Source organism: Coregonus clupeaformis, unplaced genomic scaffold (assembly GCF_020615455.1).
Source record: "Coregonus clupeaformis isolate EN_2021a unplaced genomic scaffold, ASM2061545v1 scaf0282, whole genome shotgun sequence".
NCBI lineage: Eukaryota > Metazoa > Chordata > Actinopteri > Salmoniformes > Salmonidae > Coregonus > Coregonus clupeaformis.
In genome coordinates this window covers 367,961-393,123 of record NW_025533737.1, presented here as the reverse complement: position 1 = coordinate 393,123, position 25,163 = coordinate 367,961, and the positions used below count along the sequence as shown (strand labels likewise).

Genomic DNA, 25,163 nt, shown 5'->3' with positions numbered 1-25,163 from the left:
TAAGTATTTGGTCACCAACAAACAAGCAAGATTTCTGGCTCTCACAGACCTGTAACTTCTTCTTTAAGAGGCTTCTCTGTCCTCCACTCGTTACCTGTATTAATGGCACCTGTTTGAACTTGTTATCAGTATAAAAGACACCTGTCCACAACCTCAAACAGTCACACTCCAAACTCCACTATGGCCAAGACCAAAGAGCTGTCAAAGGACACCAGAAACAAAATTGTAGACCTGCACCAGGCTGTGAAGACTGAATCTGCAATAGGTAAGCAGCTTGGTTTGAAGAAATCAACTGTGGGAGCAATTATTAGGAAATGGAAGACATACAAGACCACTGATAATCTCCCTCGATCTGGGGCTCCACGCAAGATCTCACCCCGTGGGGTCAAAATGATCACAAGAACGGTGAGCAAAAATCCCAGAACCACACGGGGGGACCTAGTGAATGACCTGCAGAGAGCTGGGACCAAAGTAACAAAGCCTACCATCAGTAACACACTACGCCGCCAGGGACTCAAATCCTGCAGTGCCAGACGTGTCCCCCCTGCTTAAGCCAGTACATGTCCAGGCCCGTCTGAAGTTTGCTAGAGTGCATTTGGATGATCCAGAAGAGGATTGGGAGAATGTCATATGGTCAGATGATACCAAAATAGAACTTTTTGGTAAAAACTCAACTCGTCATGTTTGGAGGACAAAGAATGCTGAGTTGCATCCAAAGAACACCATACCTACTGTGAAGCATGGGGGTGGAAACATCATGCTTTGGGGCTGTTTTTCTTCAAAGGGACCAGGACGACTGATCCGTGTAAAGGAAAGAATGAATGGGGCCATGTATCGTGAGATTTTGAGTGAAAACCTCCTTCCATCAGCAAGGGCATTGAAGATGAAACGTGGCTGGGTCTTTCAGCATGTCAATGATCCCAAACACACCGCCCGGGCAACGAAGGAGTGGCTTCGTAAGAAGCATTTCAAGGTCCTGGAGTGGCCTAGCCAGTCTCCAGATCTCAACCCCATAGAAAATCTTTGGAGGGAGTTGAAAGTCCGTGTTGCCCAGCGACAGCCCCAAAACATCACTGCTCTAGAGGAGATCTGCATGGAGGAATGGGCCAAAATACCAGCAACAGTGTGTGAAAACCTTGTGAAGGCTTACAGAAAACGTTTGACCTGTGTCATTGCCAACAAAGGGTATATAACAAAGTATTGAGAAACTTTTGTTATTGACCAAATACTTATTTTCCACCATAATTTGCAAATAAATTCATTAAAAATCCTATAATGTGATTTTCTGAATTTCTTTTCCTCATTTTGTCTGTCATAGTTGACGTGTACCTATGATGAAAATTACAGGCCTCTCTCATCTTTTTAAGTGGGAGAACTTGCACAATTGGTGGCTGACTAAATACTTTTTTCCCCCATTGTATATCCACAGTAAAACAAGTCCTACATCGACATAACCTGAAAGGCCGCTCAGCAAGGAAGAAGCCACTGCTCCAAAACCGCCATAAAAAACCCAGACTACGGTTTGCAACTGCACATGGGGACAAAGATCGTACTTTTTGGAGAAATGTCCTCTAGTCTGATGAAACAAAAATAGAACTGTTTGGCCATAATGACCATCGTTATGTTTGGAAGAAAAAGGGGGGGCTTGCAAGCCGAAGAACACCATCCCAACCGTAAAGCACGGGGGTGGCAGCATCATGCTGTGGGGGTGCTTTGCTGCAGGTGGGACTGGTGCACTTCACAAAATAGATGGCATCATGAGGAAGGAAAATTATGTGGATATATTGAAGCAACATCTCAAGACATCAGTCAGGAAGTTAAAGCTTGGTCACAAATGGGTCTTCCAAATGGACAATGGGTCATTACTTCCAAAGTTGTGGCAAAATGTCTTTCAATAAAGTCAAGGTTTTGGAGTGGCCATCACAAAGCCCTGACCTCAATCCTATAGAACATTTGTGGAGAGAAATCAAAAAGCATGTGCTAGCAAGTAGGCCTACAAACCTGGCTCAGTTACACCAGCTCTGTCAGGAGGAATGGGCCAAAATTCACCCAACTTATTGTGGGAAGCTTGTAGAAGGCTACCGGAAACATTTGACCCAAGTTAAACAATTTAAAGGCAATGCTACCAAATACTAATTGAGTTTATGTAAACTTCTGACCCACTGGGAATGTGATGAAAGAAATAAAAGCTGAAATAAATCATTCTCTCTACTATTATTCTGACATTTTACATTCTTAAAATAAAGTGGTGATCCTAACTGACCTAAGACAGGGAATTTTTACTAGGATTAAATGTCAGGAATTGTGAAAAACTGAGTTTAAATGTATTTGGCTAAGGTGTATGTAAACGTCCGACTTCAACTGTATACAGTATCTCACAAAAGTGAGTACACCCCTCACATTGTTGTAAATATTTGAGTATATCTTTTCATGTGACAACACTGAAGAAATGACACTTTGCTACAATGTAAAGTAGTGAGTGTACAGCTTGTATAACAGTGTAAATTTGCTGTCCCCTCAAAATAACTCAACACACAGCCATTAATGTCTAAACCGCTGGCAACAAAAGTGAGTACACCCCAAAGTGAAAATGTCCAAATTGGGCCCAATTAGCCATTTTCCCTCCCAGGTGTCATGTGACTCGTTAGTGTTACAAGGTCTCAGGTGTGAATGGGGAGCAGGTGTGTTAAATTTGGTGTCATCACTCTCACACTCCCTCATACTGGTCACTGGAAGTTCAACATGGCACCTCATGGCAAAGAACTCTCTGAGGATCTGAAAAAAAGAATTGTTGCTCTACATAAAGATGGCCTGGGCTATAAGAAGATTGCTAAGACCCTGAAACTGAGCTGCAGCACGGTGGCCAAGACCATACAGCGGTTTAACAGGACAGGTTCCACTCAGAACAGGCCTCGCCATGGTCGACCAAAGAAGTTGAGTGCACGTGCTCAGCGTCATATCCAGAGGTTGTGTTAGGGAAATAGACGTATGAGTGCTGCCAGCATTGCTGCAGAGGTTGAAGGGGTGGGGGGTCAGCCTGTCAGTGCTCAGACCATATGCCGCACACTGCATCAAATTGGTCTGCATGGCTGTCGTCCCAGAAGGAATACTCTTCTAAAGATGATGCACAAGAAAGCCCGCAAACAGTTTGCTGAAGACAAGCAGTCTCTGATGAGACCAAGATAAACTTATTTGGTTCAGATGGTGTCAAGCGTGTGTGGCGGCAACCAGTGTGTCATGGTCTGTGGCTGCATGAGTGCTGCCGGCACTGGGGAGCTACAGTTCATTTGAGAGAACCATGAATGCCAACATGTACTGTGACATACTGAAGCAGAGCATGATCCCCTCCCTTCGGAGACTGGGCAGCAGGGCAGTATTCCAACATGATAACGACCCCAAACACACCTCCAAGACGACCACTGCCTTGCTAAAGAAGCTGAGGGTAAAGGTGATGGACTGGCCAAGCATGTCTCCAGACCTAAACCCTATTGAGCATCTGTGGGGCATCCTCAAACGTAAGGTGGAGGAGTGCAAGGTCTCTAACATCCATCAGCTCTGTGATGTCTTCATGGAGGAGTGGAAAAGGACTCCAGTGGCAACCTGTGAAGCTCTGGTGAACTCCATGCCCAAGAGGGTTAAGGCAGTGCTGGAAAATGATGGTGGCCACACAAAATATTGACACTTTGGTCCCAATTTGGACATTTTCACTTAGGGGTGTACTCACTTTTGTTGCCAGCGGTTTAGACATTAATGGCTGTGTGTTGTGTTATTTTGAGGGGACAGCAAATGTACACTGTTATACAAGCTGTACACTCACTACTTTACATTGTAGCAAAGTGTCATGTCTTCAGTGTTGTCACATGAAAAGATATACTCAAATATTTACAAAAATGTGAGGGGTGTACTCACTTTTGTGAGATACTGTATGTGCTGTGCGCAATAGCCTGGGGGCGAAGTTATCCGGCCATGCACTAACACCAGAGAAGGTTACACCAATAAGGGGCATAACTGGATTATGCTGTCTGTTGCAGGCTGTCATTATAAGAACAACAACCATAATTTGCCACCATGTCGAACTCAGGCCGTCAATGCTGTGAATCATTAGACTGCCCTACAATAAAAAATAAAAATAAATGTTTTAACCTTTATTTAACCAGGTAAGCCAGTTGAGAACAAGTTCTCATTTACAACTGCGACCTGGCCAAGATAAAGCAAAGCAGTGCGATAAAAACAACAACAACACAGAGTTACATATGGAATAAACAAAACGTACAGTCAATAACACAATAGAAAATCTATATACAGTGTGTGCAAATGTAGTAAGTTATGGAGGTAAGGCAATAAATAGGCCATAGTGCAAAATAATTACAATTTAGTATTAACACTGGAGTGATAGATGTGCAGAAGATGATGTGCAAATAGAGATACTGGGGTGCAAATGAGCAAATTAAATAACAATGTAAATAACAATATGGGGATGAGGTAGTTGGGTGGGCTAATTACAGATGGGCTGTGTACAGGTGCAGTGATCGGTAAGCTGCTCTGACAACTGATGCTTAAAGTTAGTGAGGGAGATAAGTGTCTCCAGCTTCAGAGATTTTTGCAGTTCATTCCAGTCATTTGCAGCAGAGAACTGGAAGGAATGGCGGCCAAAGGAGGTGTTGGCTTTGGGGATGACCAGTGAGATATACCTGCTGGAACGCATACTATGGGTGGGTGTTGCTATGGTGACCAATTAGCTAAGATAATGCTGGGATTTGCCTAGAAGTGATTTATAGATGACCTGGAGCCAGTGGGTTTGGCGACGAATATGTAGTGAGGGCCAGCCAACGAGAGCGTACAGGTCACAATGGTGGGTAGTATATGGGGCTTTGGTGACAAAACGGATGGCACCGTGATAGACTACATCCAATTTGCTGAGTAGAGTGTTGGAAGCTATTTTGTAAATGACATCGCCAAAGTCAAGGATCGGTAGGATAGTCAGTTTTACGAGGGCAAGTTTAGCAGCATGAGTGAAGGAGGCTTTGTTGCGAAATAGGAAGCCGATTCTAGATTTATCTTTGGATTAGAGATGCTTAATGTGAGTCTGGAAGGAGAGTTTACGGTCTAACCAGACACCTAGGTATTTGTAGTTGTCCACATATTCTAAGTCAGACCCGCCGAGAGTAGTGATTCTAGTCGGGCGGGCGGGTGCAAGCAGCGTTCGATTGAAGAGCATGCATTTAGTTTTACTAGCGTTTAAGAGCAGTTGGAGGCCACAGAAGGAGTGTTGCATGGCATTGAAGCTCGTTTGGAGGTTTATTAACACAGTGTCCAATGAAGGGCCAGATGTATACAAAATGGTGTCGTCTGCGTAGGGGTGGATCTGAGAGTCACCAGCAGCAAGAGCGACATCATTGATATACACAGAGAATAGAGTCGGGGGGCATGGGCAAGTTGCAGCGGAGGGTGACCTCCGTGAAATTGATGTATTCCTCATTAATTTAACAGATACACTTTCAAACATTTTACTTACACACTTACACACAATCTGAAGTGATGTGGTTTTGCTTCTGTCCGTAGCTAGTTCAAAGCTGTTAGTTAATTAACTTTAACCTTTGGACCTCCAACTCTGACAGCATGAGCTAGCAATACGTGTTATGCACATTATTTTACTAGCCCGTTATTATGATACTCCATAGGCTAAAGCCCGTACAGTGCCTTGCAAAAGTATTCATCCCCCTTGGCGTTTTTCCTATTTTGTTGCATTACAACCTGTAATTTAAATAGATTTTTATTTGGATTTCATGTAATGGACATACACAAAATAGTCCAAATTGGTGAAGTGAAATGAAAAAAATAACTTGAATAACGGAAAAGTGTTGCATGCATATGTATTCACCCCCTTTGCTTATGAAGCCCCTAAATAAGATCTGGTGCAACCAATTACCTTCAGAAGTCACATAATTAGTTAAATAAAGTCCACCTGTGTGCAATCTAAGTGTCACATGATCTGTCACATGATCTCAGTATATATACACCTGTTCTGAAAGGTTCCCGAGTCTGCAACACCACTAAGCAAGGGGCACCACCAAGCAAGCGGCACCATGAAGACCAAGGAGCTCTCCAAACAGGTCAGGGACAAAGTTGTGGAGAAGTACAAATCAGGGTTGGGTTATAAAAAAATATCAGAAACTTTGAACATGCAACGGAGCACCTTTAAATCCATTATTAACAAATGGAAAGAATATGGCACCACAACAAACCTGCCAAGAGAGGACCGCCCACCAAAACTCACGGACCAGGCAAGGAGGGCATTAATCAGAGAGGCAACAAAGAGACCAAAGATAACCCTGAAGGAGCTGCAAAGCTCCACAACGGAGATTGGAGTATCTGTCCATAGGACCACTTTAAGCAGTACACTCCACAGAGCTGGGCTTTACGGAAGAGTGGCCAGAAAAAAGCCATTGCTTAAAGAAAAAAATAGGCAAACACGTTTGGTGTTCGCCAAAATGCATGTGGGAGACTCCCCAAACATATGGAAGAAGGTACTCTGGTCAGGTGAGACTAAAATCAAGGAAAATGCTATATCTGGCACAAACACCTCTCATCACCCCGAGAACACCATCCCCACAGTGAAGCATGGTGGTGGCATCATCATGCTGTGGGGATGTTTTTCATCGGCAGGGACTGGGAAACCTTCAGAATTGAAGGAATGATGGATGCCGCTAAATACAGGGAAATTCTTGAGGGAAACCTGTTTCAGTCTTCCAGAGATTTGAGACTGGGACGGAGGTTCACCTTCCAGTAGGATAATGACCCTAAGAATACTGCTAAAGCAACAATCGAGTGGTTTAAGGGGAAATATTTAACTGTCTTGGAATGGCCTATTCAAAGCCCAGACCTCAATCCAATTGAGAATCTGTGGTATGACTTAAAGATTGCTGTACACCAGCGGAACCCATCCAACTTGAAGGAGCTGGAGCAGTTTTGCCTTGAAGAATGGGCAATAATCCCAGTGGCTATATGTGCCAAGTTTATAGAGACATACCCCAAGAGACTTGCAGCTGTAATTGCTGCAAAAGGTGGCTCTACAAAGTATTGACTTTGGGGGGGGTGAATAGCTACGCACGCTCAAGTTTTCTGTTTTTTTGTCTTATTTCTTGTTTGTTTCACACCAAAAAATATTTAGCATCTTCAAAGTGGTAGGCATGTTGTGTAAATCAAATGATACAAACCCCCCAAAAAATCAACTTTAATTCCAGGTTGTAAGGCAACAAAATAGGAAAAATGCCAAGGGGGGTGAATACCTTCGCAAGCCACTGTATTCATAAAGCATTGCAGAGTAGGTGTGCTGACCTAAGATCAGTTTAGATCATAACGAATAGGATTACATGGATAAGGGGACCTGATCCTAGATCAGCACTCCTTCTCTGAGATGCTTTGTAGATACGGGCCTAAGGCTGCGTTTACACAGGCAGCCCAATTCTGATCTTTTGCCCAATTATTGTAAAAAGACTAGTTAGTGGAATCAGAGTTAAACTATTTGTTACATTGTATTTTTTTCATTTGGTCAAGTTGGTTTCACATTGCCAAATGACAAACTAACTAAAATTCCTAAACAAAACCAGATATCCATGCAAGTAATTTGTTTATTGGACAAAAATGCTCAAGTTAAATCAATTTATGATTATCATGAAGCATCACTTGTATGTCCCAATCTTCATTTTACTTTTGCTTTTGTCTTCCAACAACATGCTGGAGGAAACAGCGCAATAGCCGCTCTAACTACAATGTGAATAGGCTATATTCAGCAGCCTATATCTCCGGTATAGCCTCCATCTCCCCTAATCTGCATCGGATGTGCTCATAAATGCGCTGCTATACTCAGAGATAAAGTTATTTCATCAAAATGCTAGCATTCAAACAACCAATAATAATGCACGACTCCGGCTCTTTTCCTGTGTTTAGTCAAGACTGCGTTCTCACCTGCAGCGAATCGCACCAAGGTACTAATTGAATCGGACTGAGACCACCCTTTTTGAGCGAACCACAGTGCGTTGTTTAGTGCGCTGCCGAATGCAGATAGAGTGTTCACACCAGTCCAAATGAACCGAACTAAGAGGGTAAACACACCAGAGTTCAGAAAAACCCCACCAAACCAATTTGGTATGAAAGCCCCCTAAGCGTCTTAGCTAGTGAAGTAACTTGCAACTCAGGGAAATGTGTTGGCAAATGGCCAACTTGCTAGTGTTTATTTGAGGGTGTGGGTTTTGAATAATCGATTTCATATTTCAGTGCACTATCGTGTTGATTTGAATTCTCCTAAATAAGAGAATCACTGACTCTGACTCGCTCTACACTAGAAAACCATTGGAGTATTTGTATGTGTTATCTTCCATGTAGTCACTACTGAAGGGAGGCGAGGGGCTTCTTGGGGTGTAGGACCCTACCCATAACAAAGATCCCACAAGCTAATGTGCTTAAATAATGACTAAAGCTATGGGTTTGTTAAGATTAATAGCTGAGAGGGGCTTAGGTGGTGAATGAGTCTGTCTCTCTCCCTGCACCCACAGTGAAGCAGATGAAGTATATATTTTTACAATATTTGTTTTAATGATCATATTAATCTAATGGATCACAAAAATCTAATTAATCATTTTGAGTCAAACTCCTAAATTAGAATGTTTCCATTTCATTTATTTTCATTGGTGCTCCAACATTGCAGATTCAGAGGGGGAGAAAATAAACGTTTGTATGGTTTCTTATTTTACGATTTTCACTCATTGTCAGATTCCTTTGAATGAGTGTGTATTCTGTACTGTAAAATGGTAAACCAAGGGATGAACAGGATGGACTATCCACTCTCAATGAAAGTACTCCCCAGATAGATGATTGACTGAGAGGATAGCTATGTCCTGAGGATTAGTGGAGGGAGATGAGGGATGTACTTCAATCTCGGCTTTGATTGATTAACAAAACCACCATTCCAACACCACTTCAATCTAATGATCGAACGGGCACTTTTCCACTCTCACGGCGAGAACCACAGACTGATCAATGTGTTCGATTTCCCTACAAAGTGAGGAAAATTAAATAAAAGGCTATGACCGTTGCTCTTATGGTATTTCAATTTAAACCAAGAGATAGAGCAACAGATGTATGGTTGACATGCTCATATAGGGAGGGTGGGGGAGAGCGAGATTAACGTCAAGGGCTGCTTTAGTGATTTGACAGCGCTTTAGCTTAGAAGGGATGGGGGGAGGGGGGCAGACTGACAGGCATAATAGTCACTGGAATATTGACGAAGGAAGGAACGATGGGTGTGTGAGGGTTCCCAAGGGCCAAGGGGAATTTTGACACAAAATTGGTTTATTCCAAATTGCTGATATAAAAGACAGAGGGGAAAATATTAACAGGTAAGCCCAATGCTATTTCATTCCATAGTCATCATCTGAAATCTCTTGTAGCTTACTGTTCACAGTATAAGTAAGAATTGTTAACAGTTGCATAGATGAGAATGGCATTTCCCACTGGGCACACACTGGTTTAATCAACGTTGTTTCATCGCTATTTGTCAACCTATTGTGACGTGGAACCAACGTGGATTTGCAAAAAGTCATCAACCAGTAAGTACAGTTTTCATCTCATTTCAACCAGCGTTGTAAACATTGACATTTGGGTAAAACTTAAATACAATGACTTAACCTGACTAACAGGTTGTTACATCAATCTAAGTTGCAAAGAAAAAGCCATATCTCAGACTGGCCAATAAAAAGAAAAGATTAAGATGGGCAGTCTGAGATATGGCTTTTTCTTTGCAACTCTGCCTAGAAGGTCAGCATCCCGGAGTCGCCTCTTCACTGTTGACGTTGAGACTGGTGTTTTGCTGGTACTATTTAATGAAGCTGCCAGTTGAGGACCTGTGAGGCGCCTGTTTCTCAAACTAGACACTAATGTATTTGTCCTCTTGCTCAGTTGTGCACTGGGGCCTCCCATTCCTCTTTCTATTCTGGTTAGAGTCAGTTTGTGCTGTTCTGTGAAGGGAGTAGTACACAGGTAGTGTATATTTCAAGGCTTAAAAATCATTCTTTAACCTGTCTCCTCCCCTTCATCTACACTGATTGAAGTGGATTTAACAAGTGACATCAATAAGGGATCATAGCTTTCACCTGGATTTACCTGGTCAGTCTGTCATATTCCTAATGTTTCGTACAGTCAGTGTATAATATATTGGGGTGGTTGAAAGATGATTAATTCCATATTTCATTAGACATTTTATTTTGACTTTGTTTCAATGTAGATAGTAAAATGTTATGTTTGAACCAATGTCATTGTTTCAACGTCATGCCATCAACCTAAATAAAGAGGTACATTGCCTTCAGAAAGTATTCACACCCTTTGACTTTTTTCACATTTTGTTGTGTTACAGCCTGAATTTAAAAAGGATTAAATTGAGATATTTTGTCACTGGCCGACATACAATACCCCATAATTTTTTTATGGAATTATGTTTTTCAAAATGTTTACAAATCAATTACAAATGAAAAGCTGAAATGTCTTGAGTCAATAAGTATTCAACCCCTTTGTTAGGGCAAGCCTAAATAAGTTCAGGAGTAAACATTTGCATCACAAGTCACATAATAAGTTGCATGGACTCACTCTGAGTGAAATAATAGTGTCTAATATGATTTTTAATGACTACCTAATGTCTGTACCCCACACATAAAATTATCTGTAAGGTCCCTCAGTGAATTTTAAACACAGATTCAACCACAAAGACCAGGGAGGTTTCCAATGCCTCTCAAAGAAGGGCAACTATTAGTAGATGGGAAAAAAAAGAAGGAACAAAAGACATTGAATATCCCTTTATGCATGGTGAAGTTATTGATTACACTTTGGATGGTGTATCAATACATCCAGTCACTACAAAGATACAGGCGTCCTTCCTAACTCAGTTGCCAGAAGGAAGGCAACCGTTCAAGGATTTCAACCTGAGTCGACTTTAAAACAGTTAAAGAGTTTAATGGCTGTGATAGGAGAAAACTAAGGATGGATCAACAACATTGTAGTTACTCCACAATACTAACCTAATTGACAGAGTGAAAAGAAGGAAGCCTGTACAGTACAAAAATATTCCAAAACATGCATCCTGTTTGCAACAAAATGCTAAAGTAATACTGCAAAAAATGTGGCAAAGCAATTACATTTTTGTCCTGAATACAAACTGTTATGTTTGTGGCAAATCCAGTACAACACATTACTGAACAATCCATATTTTCAATCATAGTGGTGGCTGCATCATGTTATGGGTATGCTTGTAATCGTTAAGGACTGGGACGTTTTTCAGGATAAAAAATAAACTGAATGGCTAAGCACAAGCAAAATCCTAGAGGATAACCTGGTTCAGTCTGCTTTCCACCAGACACTGGGAGATGGATTCACCTTTCAGCAGGACAATAACCTAAAACACAAGGCCAAATCTACACTGGAGTTGCTTACCAAGAAGACAGTGAATGTTCCTGAGTGGCCGAGTTAAAGTTTGGACTTAAATCTGGTTGTCTAGCAATGATCAACAACGAATTTGACAGAGCTTGAAGCATGTTGAAAAGAATAATGAGCAAATGTTGCACAATCCAGGTGTGGGAACCTTTTAGAAACTTACCCAGAAAGACTCAGAGCTGTAATCGCTGCCAAAGGTGATTCTAGCATGTATGGACTCAGGGAGTTGAATACTTACTGTTGAAGTCGGAAGTTTACATACACCTTAACCAAATACATTTGAACTCTGTTTTTCACAATTCCTGACATTTAATCATAGTAAAAATTCCCTGTCTTAGGTCAGTTAGGATGACCACTTTATTTTAAGAATGTGAAATGTCAGAATAATAGCAGAGATAATTATTTATTTCAGCTTTTATTTATTTAGTCACATTCCCAGTGGGTCAGTTTACATACACTCAATTAGTATTTGGTAGCATTGCCTTTAAATTGTTTAACTTGGGTCAAACGCTTCGGGTAGCCCTCTACAAGCTTCCCACAATAAGTTGGGTGAATTTTGGCCCATTCCTCCTGACAGAGCTGGTGTAACTGAGTCAGGTTTGTAGGTCTCCTTGCCCGCACACTTTTTCAGTTCTGCCCACAAATGTTCTATAGGATTGAGGTCAGGGCTTTGTGATGGCCACTCCAATACCTTGACTTTGTTGTCCTTAAGCCATTTTTCCACAACTTTGGAAGTATGCTTGGGGTCATTGTCCATTTGGAAGACCCATTTGCGACCAAGCTTTAACTTCCTGACTGATGTCTTGAGATGTTGCTTCAATATATCCACATAATTTTCCTTCCTCATGATGCCATCTATTTTGTGAAGTGCACCAGTCCCTCCTGCAGCAAAGCACCCCCCACAGCATGATGCTGCCACCCCCGTGCTTCACGGTTGGGATGGTGTTCTTCGGCTTGCAAGCATACCCCCTTTTTCCTCCAATCATAACAATGGTCATTATGGCCAAACAGTTCTATTTTTGTTTCATCAGACCAGAGGACATTTCTCCAAAAAGTACGATCTTTGTCCCCATGTGCAGTTGCAAACCGTAGTCTGGCTTTTTTATGGCGGTTTTGGAGCAGTGGCTTCTTCCTTGCTGAGCGGCCTTTCAGGTTATGTCGATATAGGACTCGTTTTACTGTGGATATAGATACTTTTGTACCTGTTTCCTCCAGCATCTTCACAAGGTCCTTTGCTGTTGTTCTGGGATTGATTTGCACTTTTCGCACGAAAGTATGCTCTTCTCTAGGAGACAGAACGCGTCTCCTTCCTGAGCGGTATGACGGCTGCGTGGTCCCATGGTGTTTATACTTGCATACTATTGTTTGTACAGATGAACGTGGTACCTTCAGGCGTTTGGAAATTGCTCCCAAGGATGAACCAGACTTGTGGAGGTCTACAATTTATTTTCTGAGGTCTTGGCTGATTTCTTTTGATTTTACCATTATGTCAAGCAAAGAAACACTGAGTTTGAAGGTAGGCCTTGAAATACATCCATAGGTACACCTCCAATTGACTCAAATTATGTCAATTAGCCTATCAGAAGCTTCTAAAGCCGCAATGACATCATTTTCTGGAATTTTCCAAGCTGTTTAAAGGCACAGTCAACTTAGTGTATGTAAACTTCTGACCCACTGGAATTGTGATACAGTGAATTATAAGTGAAATAATCTGTCTGTAAACAATTGTTGGAAAAATCGCTTGTGTCATGCACAAAGTAGATGTCCCAACCGACTTGCCAAAACTATAGTTTGTTAACAAGACCTTTGTGGAGTGGTTGAAAAACAAGTTTTAATGACTCCAACCTAAGTGTATGTAAACTTCCGACTTCAACTGTATCTAATCAAGATACACTATATATACAAAATAATGTGGACACCCTTTCAAATTAGTGGATTCGGCTATTTCAGCCACACCCGTTGCTGACAGGTATATAAAATAGAGCATACAGCCATGCAATCTTCATTGACAATCATTGGCAGTAGAATGGCCTTACTGAAGAGCTCAGTGACTTTCAACGTGGCACCGTCATAGGATGCCACCTTTCCAACAAGTCAGTTCGTGAAATTGCTGCCCTGCTAGAGCTGCCCCGGTCAACTGTAAGTGCGATTATTGTGAAGTGGAAATGTCTAGGAGCAACAACAGCTCAGCCGCGAAGTGGTACGCCACACAAGCCCACAGAACGGGACCACCGAGTGCTGAAGCGAGTAAAAATGGTCTGTCCTCGGGTTCCAACACTCACTACTGAGTTCCAAACTGCCTCAGGAAGCAACGTCAACACAAGTGTTCGTCGGGAGCTTCATGAAATGAGTAACCATGGCCGAGCAGCCACACACAAGCCTTAGATCACAATGCGCAATGCCAAGCGTCGGCTGGAGTGGTGTACAGCTCCCCGCCATTGGACTCTGGAAACGAGTTCTCTGGAGTGCAGTCTGACGGACGAATCTGGGTTTGGCGGATGCCAGGAGAATGCTACCGGCCCCAAAGCATAGTGCCAACTGTAACATTTGTGGCAACAGTTTGGGGAAGGCCCTTTCCTGTTTCAGCATGACAATGCCCCCGTGAACAAAGCGAGGTCCATACAGAAAGTGGTTTGTCGAGATCGGTGTGGAAGAACTTGACTGGCCTGCTCAGAGCCCTGACCTCAACCCCATCGAACACCTTTGGGATGAATTGGAATGCCAACTACGAGCCAGGCATAATCGGCCAACATCAGTAATGCTCGTGGCTAAATGGAAGCAAGTCCCCGCAGCAATGTTCCAACATCTAGTGGAAAGCCTTCCCAGAAGAGTGGAGGCTGTTATAGCAGCAAAGGGGGGGGACCAATTCCATATTAATGCCCATGATTTTGGAATGAGATGTTCGACGATCAGGTGTCCACATACTTTTGGTCATGTAGTGTATATGTCACAGCTATAATGGGTGAGGTGCAGAGCAGAGATATGAAAACAAATGTAATTCAACCTGAAAATATGTCTTACACATGTATTCAGTTCATCAACTATTTTCATACTCTTCATAGTGTCTCTGTACATTCCATTGGACATTATCCTCTGAAATTACTAGATATAGAGCCATTACTCCTGAAACCAGTGCCAGTTATGAGAGAGAGGGTGGGAAATGCTGGGAGAGGGGCTTGTGTGGGCGGGGAATGGGACTGGGTAAACCACCTCTTAGTTAAGCTTCGGGGGTTTGGGATTTTGGATTAATATTGTAGTAATCCAGTTATGTGTTGAGAGAGAGAGAGAGAGAGAGATGGATAGATAGATAGATAGATACAGTGAGGGAAAAAAGTATTTGATCCCCTGCTGATTTTGTACATTTGCCCACTGACAAAGAAATGATCAGTCTATAATTTTAATGGTAGGTTTATTTGAACAGTGAGAGACAGAATAACAACAGAAAAATCCAGAAAAACGCATGTCAAAAATGTTATAAATTGATTTGCATTTTAATGAGGGAAATAAGTATTTGACCCCCTCTCAATCAGAAAGATTTCTGGCTCCCAGGTGTCTTTTATACAGGTAACGAGCTGAGATTAGGAGCACACTCTTAATGGGAGTGCTCCTAATCTCAGTTTGTTACCTGTATAAAAGACACCTGTCCACAGAAGCAATCAATCAATCAGATTCCAAACTCTCCACCATGGCCAAGATCAAAGAGCTCTCCAAGGATGTCAGGGACAAGATTGTAGACCTACACAAGGCTGGAATGGGCTACAAGACCATCGCCAAGCAGCTTGGTGAGAAGGTGACAACAGTTAGTGCGATTATTCGCAAATGGAAGAAACACAAAAGCACTGTCAATCTCCCTCGGCCTGGGGCTCCATGCAAGATCTCACCTCGTGGAGTTGCAATGATCATGAGAACGGTGAGGAATCGGCCCAGAACTACACGGGAGGATGTTGTCAATGATCTCAAGGCAGCTGGGACCATAGTCACCAAGAAAACAATTGGTAACACACTACTGAAATCCTGCAGCACCCGCAAGGTCCCCCTGCTCAAGAAAGCACATATACATGCCCGTCTGAAGTTTGCCAATGAACATCTGAATGATTCAGAGGAGAACTGGGTGAAAGTGTTGTGGTCAGATGAGACCAAAATGAAGCTCTTTGGCATCAACTCAACTCGCCGTGTTTGGAGGAGGAGGAATGCTGCCTATGACCCCAAGAACACCATCCCCACCGTCAAACATGGAGGTGGAAACATTATGCTTTGGGGGTGTTTTTCTGCTAAGGGGACAAGACAACTTCACCGCATCAAAGGGACGATGGACGGGGCCATGTACTGTCAAATCTTGGGTGAGAACCTCCTTCCCTCAGCCAGGGCATTGAAAATGGGTCGTGGATGGGTATTCCAGCATGACAATGACCCAAAACACACGAACCAAGGCAACAAAGGAGTGGCTCAAGAAGATGCACATTAAGGTCCTGGGGTGGCCTAGCCAGTCTCCAGACCATAATCCCATAGAAAATCTGTGGAGGGAGCTGAAGGTTCGAGTTGCCAAATGTCAGCCTCGAAACCTTAATGACTTGGAGAAGATCTGCAAAGAGGAGTGGGACAAAATCCCTCCTGAGATGTGTGCAAACCTGGTGGCCAACTACAAGAAACGTCTGACCTCTGTGATTGCCAACAAGGGTTTTGCCACCATGTACTAAGTAATGTTTTGCAGAGGGGTCAAATACTTATTTCCCTTATTAAAATGCAAATCAATTCATAACATTTTTGACATGCGTTTTTCTGGAATTTTTCGTTGTTATTCTGTCTCTCACTATTCAAATAAACCTATAATTAAAATGATAGACTGATCATTTCTTTGTCAGTGGGCAAACGTACAAAATCAGCAGGGGATCAAATACTTTTTTCCCCTCACTGTAGATAGATAGATAGGGAGGGAGCTAGGGAGTGAAGGGGAGTGAGAGGGGGGAGACATGGTGGGTTATGGGGAGGGGTGGGATGAGAGGAAAAGGGATTAAGGTCAGCCTTGTTGAGCATCGTACACCGTAAACAAGAATGACTTGCCTCCAATCAAGCATAGGATTAGTTGGCCCCAAACAAATTCTAGGCAATGTTGACACAGATAATAATGATTATTGATAGAATAAGATAATTTGTTGTATCATGTATTTATGTCATTGTATGGATCGTTTATAACATTCACCCTTCTAATTGCAGTGTGTGAATTCAAGTAGGCTATACATACAGTGAGGGAAAAAAGTATTTGATCCCCTGCTGATTTTGTACGTTTGCCCACTGACAAAGACATGATCAGTCTATAATTTTAATGGTAGGTTTATTTGAACAGTGAGAGACAGAATAACAACAACAAAATCCAGAAAAACTTATGTCAAAAATGTTATAAATTGAACATCTGAATGATTCAGAGGAGAACTGGGTGAAAGTGTTGTGGTCAGATGAGACCAAAATCGAGCTCTTTGGCATCAACTCAACTCACCGTGTTTGGAGGAGGAGGAATGCTGCCAATGACCCCAAGAACACCATCCCCACCGTCAAATATGGAGGTGGAAACATTATGCTTTGGGGGTGTTTTTCTGCTAAGGGGACAGGACAACTTCACCGCATCAAAGGGATGATGGACGGGGCCATGTACCGTCAAATCTTGGGTGAGAACCTCCTTCCCTCAGCCAGGGCATTGAAAATGGGTCGTGGATGGTATTCCAGCATGACAATGACCCAAAACACACGAACCAAGGCAACAAAGGAGTGGCTCAAGAAGAGGCACATTAAGGTCCTGGAGTGGCCTAGCCAGTCTCCAGATCATAATCCCATAGAAAATCTGTGGAGGGAGCTGAAGGTTCGAGTTGCCAAACGTCAGCCTCGAAACCTTAATGACTTGGAGAAGATCTGCAAAGAGGAGTGGGACAAAATCCCTCCTGAAATGTGTGCAAACCTGGTGGACAACTACAAGAAACGTCTGACCTCTGTGATTGCCAACAAGGGTTTTGCCACCAAGTACTAAATCATGTTTTGCAGAGGGGTCAAATACTTATTTCCCTCATTAAAATGCAAATCAATTCATAACATTTCTGACATGCGTTTTTCTGGATTTTTTTGTTGTTATTCTGTCTCTCACTGTTCAAATAAACCTACCATTAAAATTATAGACTGATCATGTCTTTGTCAGTGGGCAAACGTACAAAATCAGCAGGGGATCAAATACTTTTTTCCCTCACTGTATGTATAGCCTACTTGAATTCACACACTGCAATTAGAAGGGTGAATGTTATAAACGATCCATACAATGACATAAATACATGATACAAAAAATTATCTTATTCTATCAATAATCATCATTATCTGTGTCAACATTGCCTAGAATTTGTTTGGGGCCAACTAATCCTATGCTTCCTTGCCCTGTACCTGCTATTTGTCAGCTGAAATGAGGATGGCCAGTGTGCAGTTCCGGGCTCGTCGGGCTGCGGAGCCGGCAAAACCAGAACATGAACATGAAAAAGTGCCAGAACAAGCAGAGGAGCCAGCTACCCACGTCCCTCCAGCACACCACCCCGGCCACCACAACTATGACCACATGAAGAACAAGTTCATGAATGAGATTGGCCATCTGCCACGTAAGTAGTTCCTGGCATATAGATGGAATTGGGCAAGACTGAGGACTCCACAGATGCTGTTTTCCTAACTTTTATGTCATCTCTGTAGCTATCGTGGAAGGTTGAAATCTGCTTGGGTCCTGATCCTGATGCAGCAATGTAATTCTCTCATGGATTTTTGGGTGGAGGGACTGAGTGAGAGCTGGTGACAAAAATAGAACAAGAGTTATGGGATCATACATATAAGCCATGACAGATGTTAGAACTATGGAAAGGAACACGGGATTCACATTCTTAAAAAAAAAAAGATGTATAGGTGTTATGCAGGATACATAATGTCACTTCATCATCTCCCTTCATCTTCATTTTATCATATCATTCCTCTTTTCTCACAGGACTTATTCAAAGAAGTAATAACGTTTTCATTCTCCGTGTGCATTTACTTTGAATATACCTACAGTTGCGGTCAAATATATTGGCACCTTTGCACTTTATAATGGAGTGCAATGGAGAAAGTTCTGTTTTCTCTTTCAAAACTGGTTGAATGGCTATTGTTACCCTGTAGGCACCTACAACTTACCACAGTTGACATAAATTACACCGTAAACAAGAATGACTTGCCTCCAATCAAATTAATTTTAATTTTGAATAATTTAGTCCAGGACATTTTTTTACTTTGAAGAGAAAAGTCTCAATTTCAGTTTTGATGTTGGTCCTGTTCAGATGTAAATCAAACAAATACACACGTGAACACCAACGTTGTTTTTCCAATTTCAACTTATTTGAGAAGAAATAGTGAATCTTGCACAAATATTTGACCGCAACTGTATATTGGTAGATTGATCACCCCCTAGCCTCCCTTCTCCTGTGTACATTGTGACATTACAACCCCATCAAAGTCTTTAGCAATTATGTCTGTTATTGTTTTCCTTTAAGATTTGTTTTTCGCCGTCATTAACAAACCTTGTCCCTTATTCAGATGTGAAACACTAGTCAACATCTAGCACCTTAGGGTACTAGAATAGACTTCCCACTATTTTTATATTTAGTTTGTCCTGCTATATTTTCTTGTCCTGGTATATTTTCTGCTTCCCTCACTGTTTCAAGTATCTTGGTATAGTTTCTCATATGTTAAGATAGACAGTATGTCTTTAGATGTTAATTGTGTTGTTACCTCTTTCTTCTGTAGTCCCTATGTGGGCAGTTGGGGCCATCGTCATAGTGGTGCTGGTTTTGGTAGGATGCTGCACGTTCTGCCTCTTCAAAAAATGCTTTGGGAAAAAGAAAAAAACTAAGAAAGTGAGGGAGAGGAAGGCTGGCCGTCGGAGGAAGGCAGACAACGAAGGGGGAGGAGAGGGTGGGGATAAGGTAAGAAGGACATGGGAAAGATAGGAAGAAATTAGATACACATTTCTCATGAATATGACAAATATAGACAGTGCCATGCAGTATCAAACAAAAACAGAAAATATGTGTCTGCGATCTATTATTCAGGAAGAGGGGGATAAGAAAGAAGGGGAAGGAGAGGAGAAGGAACAGGAGAAGCTGGGAAAACTGGAGTTCTCCTTGGACTACAACTTCACAGATGCCCAGGTAGTGCCAAGTCCTTTTGGTTGTATGGTACAATACTTTGTCAAAAGAGGCCCCTGTGGCACAACATATTAATACTGTATGACTAGCGCCCTGTGTTTTGCGCAATCATGTCACATGACCTGGATTTTAACCTTTATTTAAAGCTTTTTCATCCAACTGTCCCCTTTTCTTTTTATCTCAGATGGTCCAGCACCATCCTCAGACAATTGCTTACATTTTTTGTGTAATTCCCATTTCTGGATAGTCTTGCTATGTCACATGACTGCACAAAACACTGTTCCTTATGTATGACAGCACAGCACATTTGTTGCAATTCTGTTATTTAGTGTAGCAGATGCTCTTCTCCAGAGTAACTTACAATCAGTTCATACACTTAGCAAAGATGTACAACAGCAAAATACTAGCCTAACTGGTGTGTGTCAATATTAGTTAAGTATGTGGACACCCCTTCAAATTAGTGGATTTGGCTATTTCACCCATACCCGTTGCTGACAGGTGTATAAAATCGAGCACACAGCCATGCAATCTCCATAGACAAACATTGGCAGTATAGACAAACATTGGCAGTATAGACAAACATTGGCAGTAGAATGGCCCGTACAGAAGAGCTCAGTGACTTTCAACATGGCACCGTCATAGGATGCCACCTTTCCACAAGTCAGTTTGTCAAATTTCTGCCCTGCTAGAGCTGCCACGGTCAACTGTAAGTGCTTTTATTGTGAAGTGGAAATATCTAGAAGCAACAACGGCTCAGCCTCAAAGTGGTAGGCCACACAAGCTCACAGAACGGGACAGCCGAATGCTGAAGCTCGTAGCGCGTAGAAATCGTCTGTCCTCGGTTGCAACACTCACTACCGAGTTCCAAACTGCCTCTGGAAGCAATGTCAGCACAATAACTGTTCGTCGGGAGCTTCATGAAATGGGTTTCCATGGCCGAGCAGCCGCACACAAGCCTAAGATCACCATGCGCAATACCAAGAGTTGGTTGGAGTGGTGTAAAGCTCACCGCCTGGAGCAGTGGAAACGTGTTCTCTGAATTGATGAATGACACTTCATCATCTGGCAGTCCGACGGACAAATCTGGGTTTGGCGGATGCCAGGAGAACGCTACCTGCCCCAAGTGCCAACTGTAAAGTTTGGTGGAGGAGGAATAATAGTCTGGTGTTGTTTTTCACGGTTCGGGCTAGGCCCCTTAGTTCCAGTGAAGGGAAATCTTAACACTACAGCATACAATGACATTCTAGACGATTCTGTGCTTCAACTTTGTGGCAACCGTTTGGGGAAGGCCCTTTCCTGTTTCAGCATGACAATGGCCCCCGTGCACAAAGCGAGGTCCATACAGAAATGGTTTGTTGAGATCGGTGTGGAAGAACTTGACTGGCCTGCACAGAGCCCTGACCTAAACCCCATTGAACACCTTTGGGATGAATTGGAACGCTGACTGCGAGCCAGGCCTAATCGCCCAACATCAGTGCCTGACCTCACTAATGCTCTTGTGGCTGAATAGAAGCAAGTCCTCGCAGCAATGTTCCAACATCTAGTGGAAAGCTTTCCCAGAAGAGTGGCGGCTGTTATAGCAGCAAAGGGGGGACCAACTCCATATTAATGCCCATGATTTGGAATGAGATGTTCGACGAGCAGGTGTCCACATACTTTTGGCCATGTAGTGTTTTTTGGGGGATGTAGCTCAGTTGGTAGAGCATGGCGTTTGCAACGCCGGGGTTGTGGGTTCGATTCCCACGGGGGGCTAGTATGAAAATAAAACAATAAAAACAAACAAAAACACACAATTTATAATGTATGCACTCACTAACTGTAAGTCGCTCTGGATAAGAGCGTCTGCTAAATGACTAAAATGTAAATGTAAAAAAATGTAGTGTGTATATTATTATATATATATATATATATATATATTCAATAATGTGTGTGACATTAATATGAACCATGTCTGAAATTGAGACTTTCTGGGTGTGGTGAAAGGAGTCAGGCGCAGGAGGGTAATCACTGAATACAGAGTTTATTCCTTTGTTGACACACAAATGCGCTCCAATGGCGATCAACGAAACAGGCACAGGGGAAACAAACATCCCTGGCAATTACACTGTAACGGAATCCAAGAATACATAGGCACAGGGGGAAAAACTACCCTGGCAACACAATGTTATGAGTAGCTCCACCGAGCTACATTACTCTCACAATTAACAATCACCCACAAGGGGGCAGAGGGAACACTTATACACAGACTAATTAGGGGATAGGAACCAGGTGTGTGTGATTGACAAGACCAGACAATTGTGATGATGATTGGGGCGGCAGTGGTTAGTAAGCCGGTGACGACGAACGCCGAAGCATGCCCGAACAAGGAGGGGAGGCAGCCTCGGCCGAAGTCGCGACACTGGGAGAAATGTCTTGAACCTCTGGGTGTTTTATTCTTCACCTGATCATCCTGACTCCTCCTCTTGGTCTTCTCTCTCCAAAGCTTATAGTGGGTATCCTCCAGGCTCAGGATCTGGCTGCCATGGATATGGGGGGTACCTCGGACCCCTATGTAAAAGTCTACCTGCTCCCAGACAAAAAGAAGAAGCATGAAACTAAGGTCCAGCGCAAGAACCTGTGCCCGGTTTTCAACGAGACCTTCATCTTCAAGGTTTACGTGGTGTCTGACCTTGTGGCTTTGTTTGTTTGTTTGTCTTATGTCTGGGTATGTTTGTTTTCTGTCTCTGTAGCAGCTTGTGTTGGTGTTCCAGGTTGTTGATGATGTATCACTTGTTGGTCTCTGAGTTCACGTGGGCAGAAGTCGAGCCCATGTCCGTGCTTCCCTTCGTAGTTTGTCTCTCGTTCTCTGATTGCCGTCCGTCAAGGTATCCCCGAACAACTTTAAAAATGCAGAATTAAGAATGCATTTTTACTTGTCTCCTGTCAATACATGTTTTCATTTGTTTGCTTAGTTTGTCTGGATTTGATAGTTATATGTATTTTTATGTTGGCATGTTAAGTTTTATGGTATACTTGCTATTTTACATAACTGTTTTTGATCAATTCCGGCAAACCGCCATACATTGATATACCTATTAAGAACTGCACTAACCAATGCTGTTTTTTAATAACTCTAAGCCAGAGCCAACCATGCATGACATAAATATCTCTCTGAGGCACATCAGTTGGGCAGACATTCACTTGTGACTAATGCCCCTGCCTTTCCTCCAAGATCCCGTACACAGAGTTGGGAGGGAAGATCCTGGTGTTGCAGGTCTTCGACTTTGACCGTTTCTCCAAGCATGATGTGATTGGGGAGATAAAGATCCCCATGAACAGTGTGGATCTGGGACAACCAATGCAATGTTGGAGGGACCTGGAGAACAGTGAAAAAGAAGAGGTATGATGTACTGTGGTATTACTAACTCTTTGGTCATCCATCCAGTCACCCCCACATTCGCATGATGGATAGATCACAACCTAATGTAATAGTTTCCTCCTTATTTGATCTGTTTCTGGCTGGTGGTTTAACACCATGTTGTTCTGATGTGCATCTCTCAGGCAGAGAAACTGGGTGATGTCTGCATCTCCTTGCGCTACGTACCTACTGCTGGCAAACTCACTATCAACATCATGGAGGCCAAGAACCTAAAGAAGATGGATGTTGGTGGCTTATCAGGTGATTTTAAATCTCTCAACAAATAGTTGTATTTTCTCGTTCCCTCTAAGGTTGTACGGCCTCGCAAACGTATCAGCAACGTTTTCAGTTTACATGATTACAGATTCATCCAATGAGATATGTGTAAAATCGGACCTCATGAGTCTACCAGCTGTCCGGCATGAAGCCTTGTCTGATCAAAGTCTACCAAAAAACATTGACTAATTGGCTTGCTCCCTTCTCTTCCACCGTTCCCTCAGATCCATTTGTGAAGATTGTTCTGCAGCACAATGGGAAACGAATCAAGAAGAAGAAGACAACTGTCAAGAAGAACACACTCAATCCGTACTTCAATGAGAGCTTCAGCTTTGAGATTCCCTTCGAGCAGATTCAGGTATTGCATCTTTGCCTTATCAATCCATTTGTAGTTGCAGAGTACCCAGTCAATATTCTGGAAGTATAGTAAGTGTTTTAATGTATCTTCTGTGTTTCTTATTCAGAAAGTGCAGGTCGTCATAACAGTGTATGACTATGACAAGCTTGGGAGCAACGATGCAATTGGCAAGACCTTCATGGGTTACGGTGCCACAGGAGTTGGTCTCAAACATTGGTCAGAAATGTTGGCCAATCCGAGACGTCCAGTTGCCCAATGGCATGTCCTCTGCCCAGAGGAGGAGGTGGATGCAGCTCTGAAGGTCCCACCTCGTTAATGATCCCTCAACATCCTTGGATCATTAATGTTGTCCACAAGGAAAGCAAACGTTTTGATATGTCTTTCAGTGTTATTAAGACCTCTTTGTATGTTTGCCTCTGTCTGATTTTCTGTCATCTCTTTTTGTCATTATTTTTTGTTAAGTGTGTGTGTGCACACATCGCAGCATTACCGTTCATGTGTTTGTGTAAAATTACCTGCATTTGTCTCAATGTTCAGGAATGATTATAGCCCAAATTGTGTTCTTTAGTTGTTTTATAAAACGTCACACTGTTGGTTTCTAAATGTAGGCCTAGATGTAAAAAAATATATATATATCTGTAAAATATGCACCCTTGTTATATGGCCTTATAGGCTACAGACAATCAGATGAAGGAATTAAATTGGTTTTTGACTCATTGACAAGCTTGCATTCCACACAAATAGACACTTTCTGATTTTGTGAACTGTCATGTAGGCCTACGTTAAAAACATAATTAGTGGCAGTGGTTATAGTTAGAATTAAGTTTGCATTATGTTTTGCTTGTTGGTTGTAAGATACTTCAACTATACTGAACAAAAATATAAACGCAAATGTAAAATGTTGGTCCCATGTTTCATGAGCTGAAATAAAATATACCAGAAATGTTCCATATTCACAAAAAGCTTATTTCTCTCAAATGTTTTGCACAAATTTGTTACATCCCATGCCAAGATAATCCATCCTCCTGACAGGTGTGGCATATCAATAAGCTGATTAAACAGCATGATCATTACACAGGTTCACCTTGTGCTGGGGACAATAAAAGACCACTCTAAAATGTGCAGTTTTGTCACACATGCTGACTGCAGGAATGTCCACCAGAGCTGTTACCTGAGAATTTAATGTAAATTTCTCTACCATAAGCCGCCTTCAATGTCATTTTAGAGAATTTGGCAGTACGTCCAACCGGCCTCACAACCGCAGACCACGTGTAACCACGCCAGCCCAGGACCTCCACATCCGGCTTCTTCACCTGCGGGATCGTCTGAGACCAGCCACCCGGACAGCTGATGAAACTGAGGAGTATTTATGTCTGTAATAAAGCCCTTTTGTGGGGAAAAACTAATTCTGATTGGCTGGGCCTGGCTCCCCATGTCTACGCCCCTGCCCAGT

General features: G+C 42.5%; 1 protein-coding gene across 3 annotated transcripts; it reads left to right on the top strand.

Moving 5' to 3' along the window:
- The first annotated feature begins 9,254 nt into the window (after window positions 1–9,254).
- LOC123484348 (synaptotagmin-2-like) lies at window positions 9,255–24,646 on the top strand. 3 transcript variants are annotated; one of them, XM_045214572.1, is made up of 10 exons: window positions 9,255–9,398; window positions 9,599–9,608; window positions 17,916–18,110; window positions 19,279–19,457; window positions 19,584–19,682; window positions 22,162–22,329; window positions 22,891–23,058; window positions 23,220–23,337; window positions 23,577–23,710; window positions 23,817–24,646. In XM_045214572.1, the coding sequence occupies exons 3-10, from the start codon at window positions 17,921–17,923 to the stop codon at window positions 24,024–24,026; spliced, it is 1,266 nt and encodes a 421-aa protein (XP_045070507.1). In that variant the 5' UTR covers window positions 9,255–9,398; window positions 9,599–9,608; window positions 17,916–17,920; the 3' UTR covers window positions 24,027–24,646. The 3 variants fall into 3 exon arrangements, with proteins under 3 accessions (XP_045070507.1, XP_045070508.1, XP_045070509.1); XM_045214573.1 differs by lacking the exon at window positions 9,599–9,608; XM_045214574.1 differs by lacking the exon at window positions 17,916–18,110.
- The last annotated feature ends 517 nt before the right edge of the window (window positions 24,647–25,163 follow it).

Coding starts and splice junctions, on each gene's coding strand:
- LOC123484348 (XM_045214573.1), top strand. CDS start 17,921: ATGAGGATGGCCAGTGTGCAGTTCCGGGCTCGTCGGGCTGCGGAGCCG. Junction 19,458..19,583: donor GAGGAGAGGGTGGGGATAAG/GTAAGAAGGACA, acceptor TCTATTATTCAG/GAAGAGGGGGATAAGAAAGA. Junction 23,711..23,816: donor TTCCCTTCGAGCAGATTCAG/GTATTGCATCTT, acceptor TTTCTTATTCAG/AAAGTGCAGGTCGTCATAAC.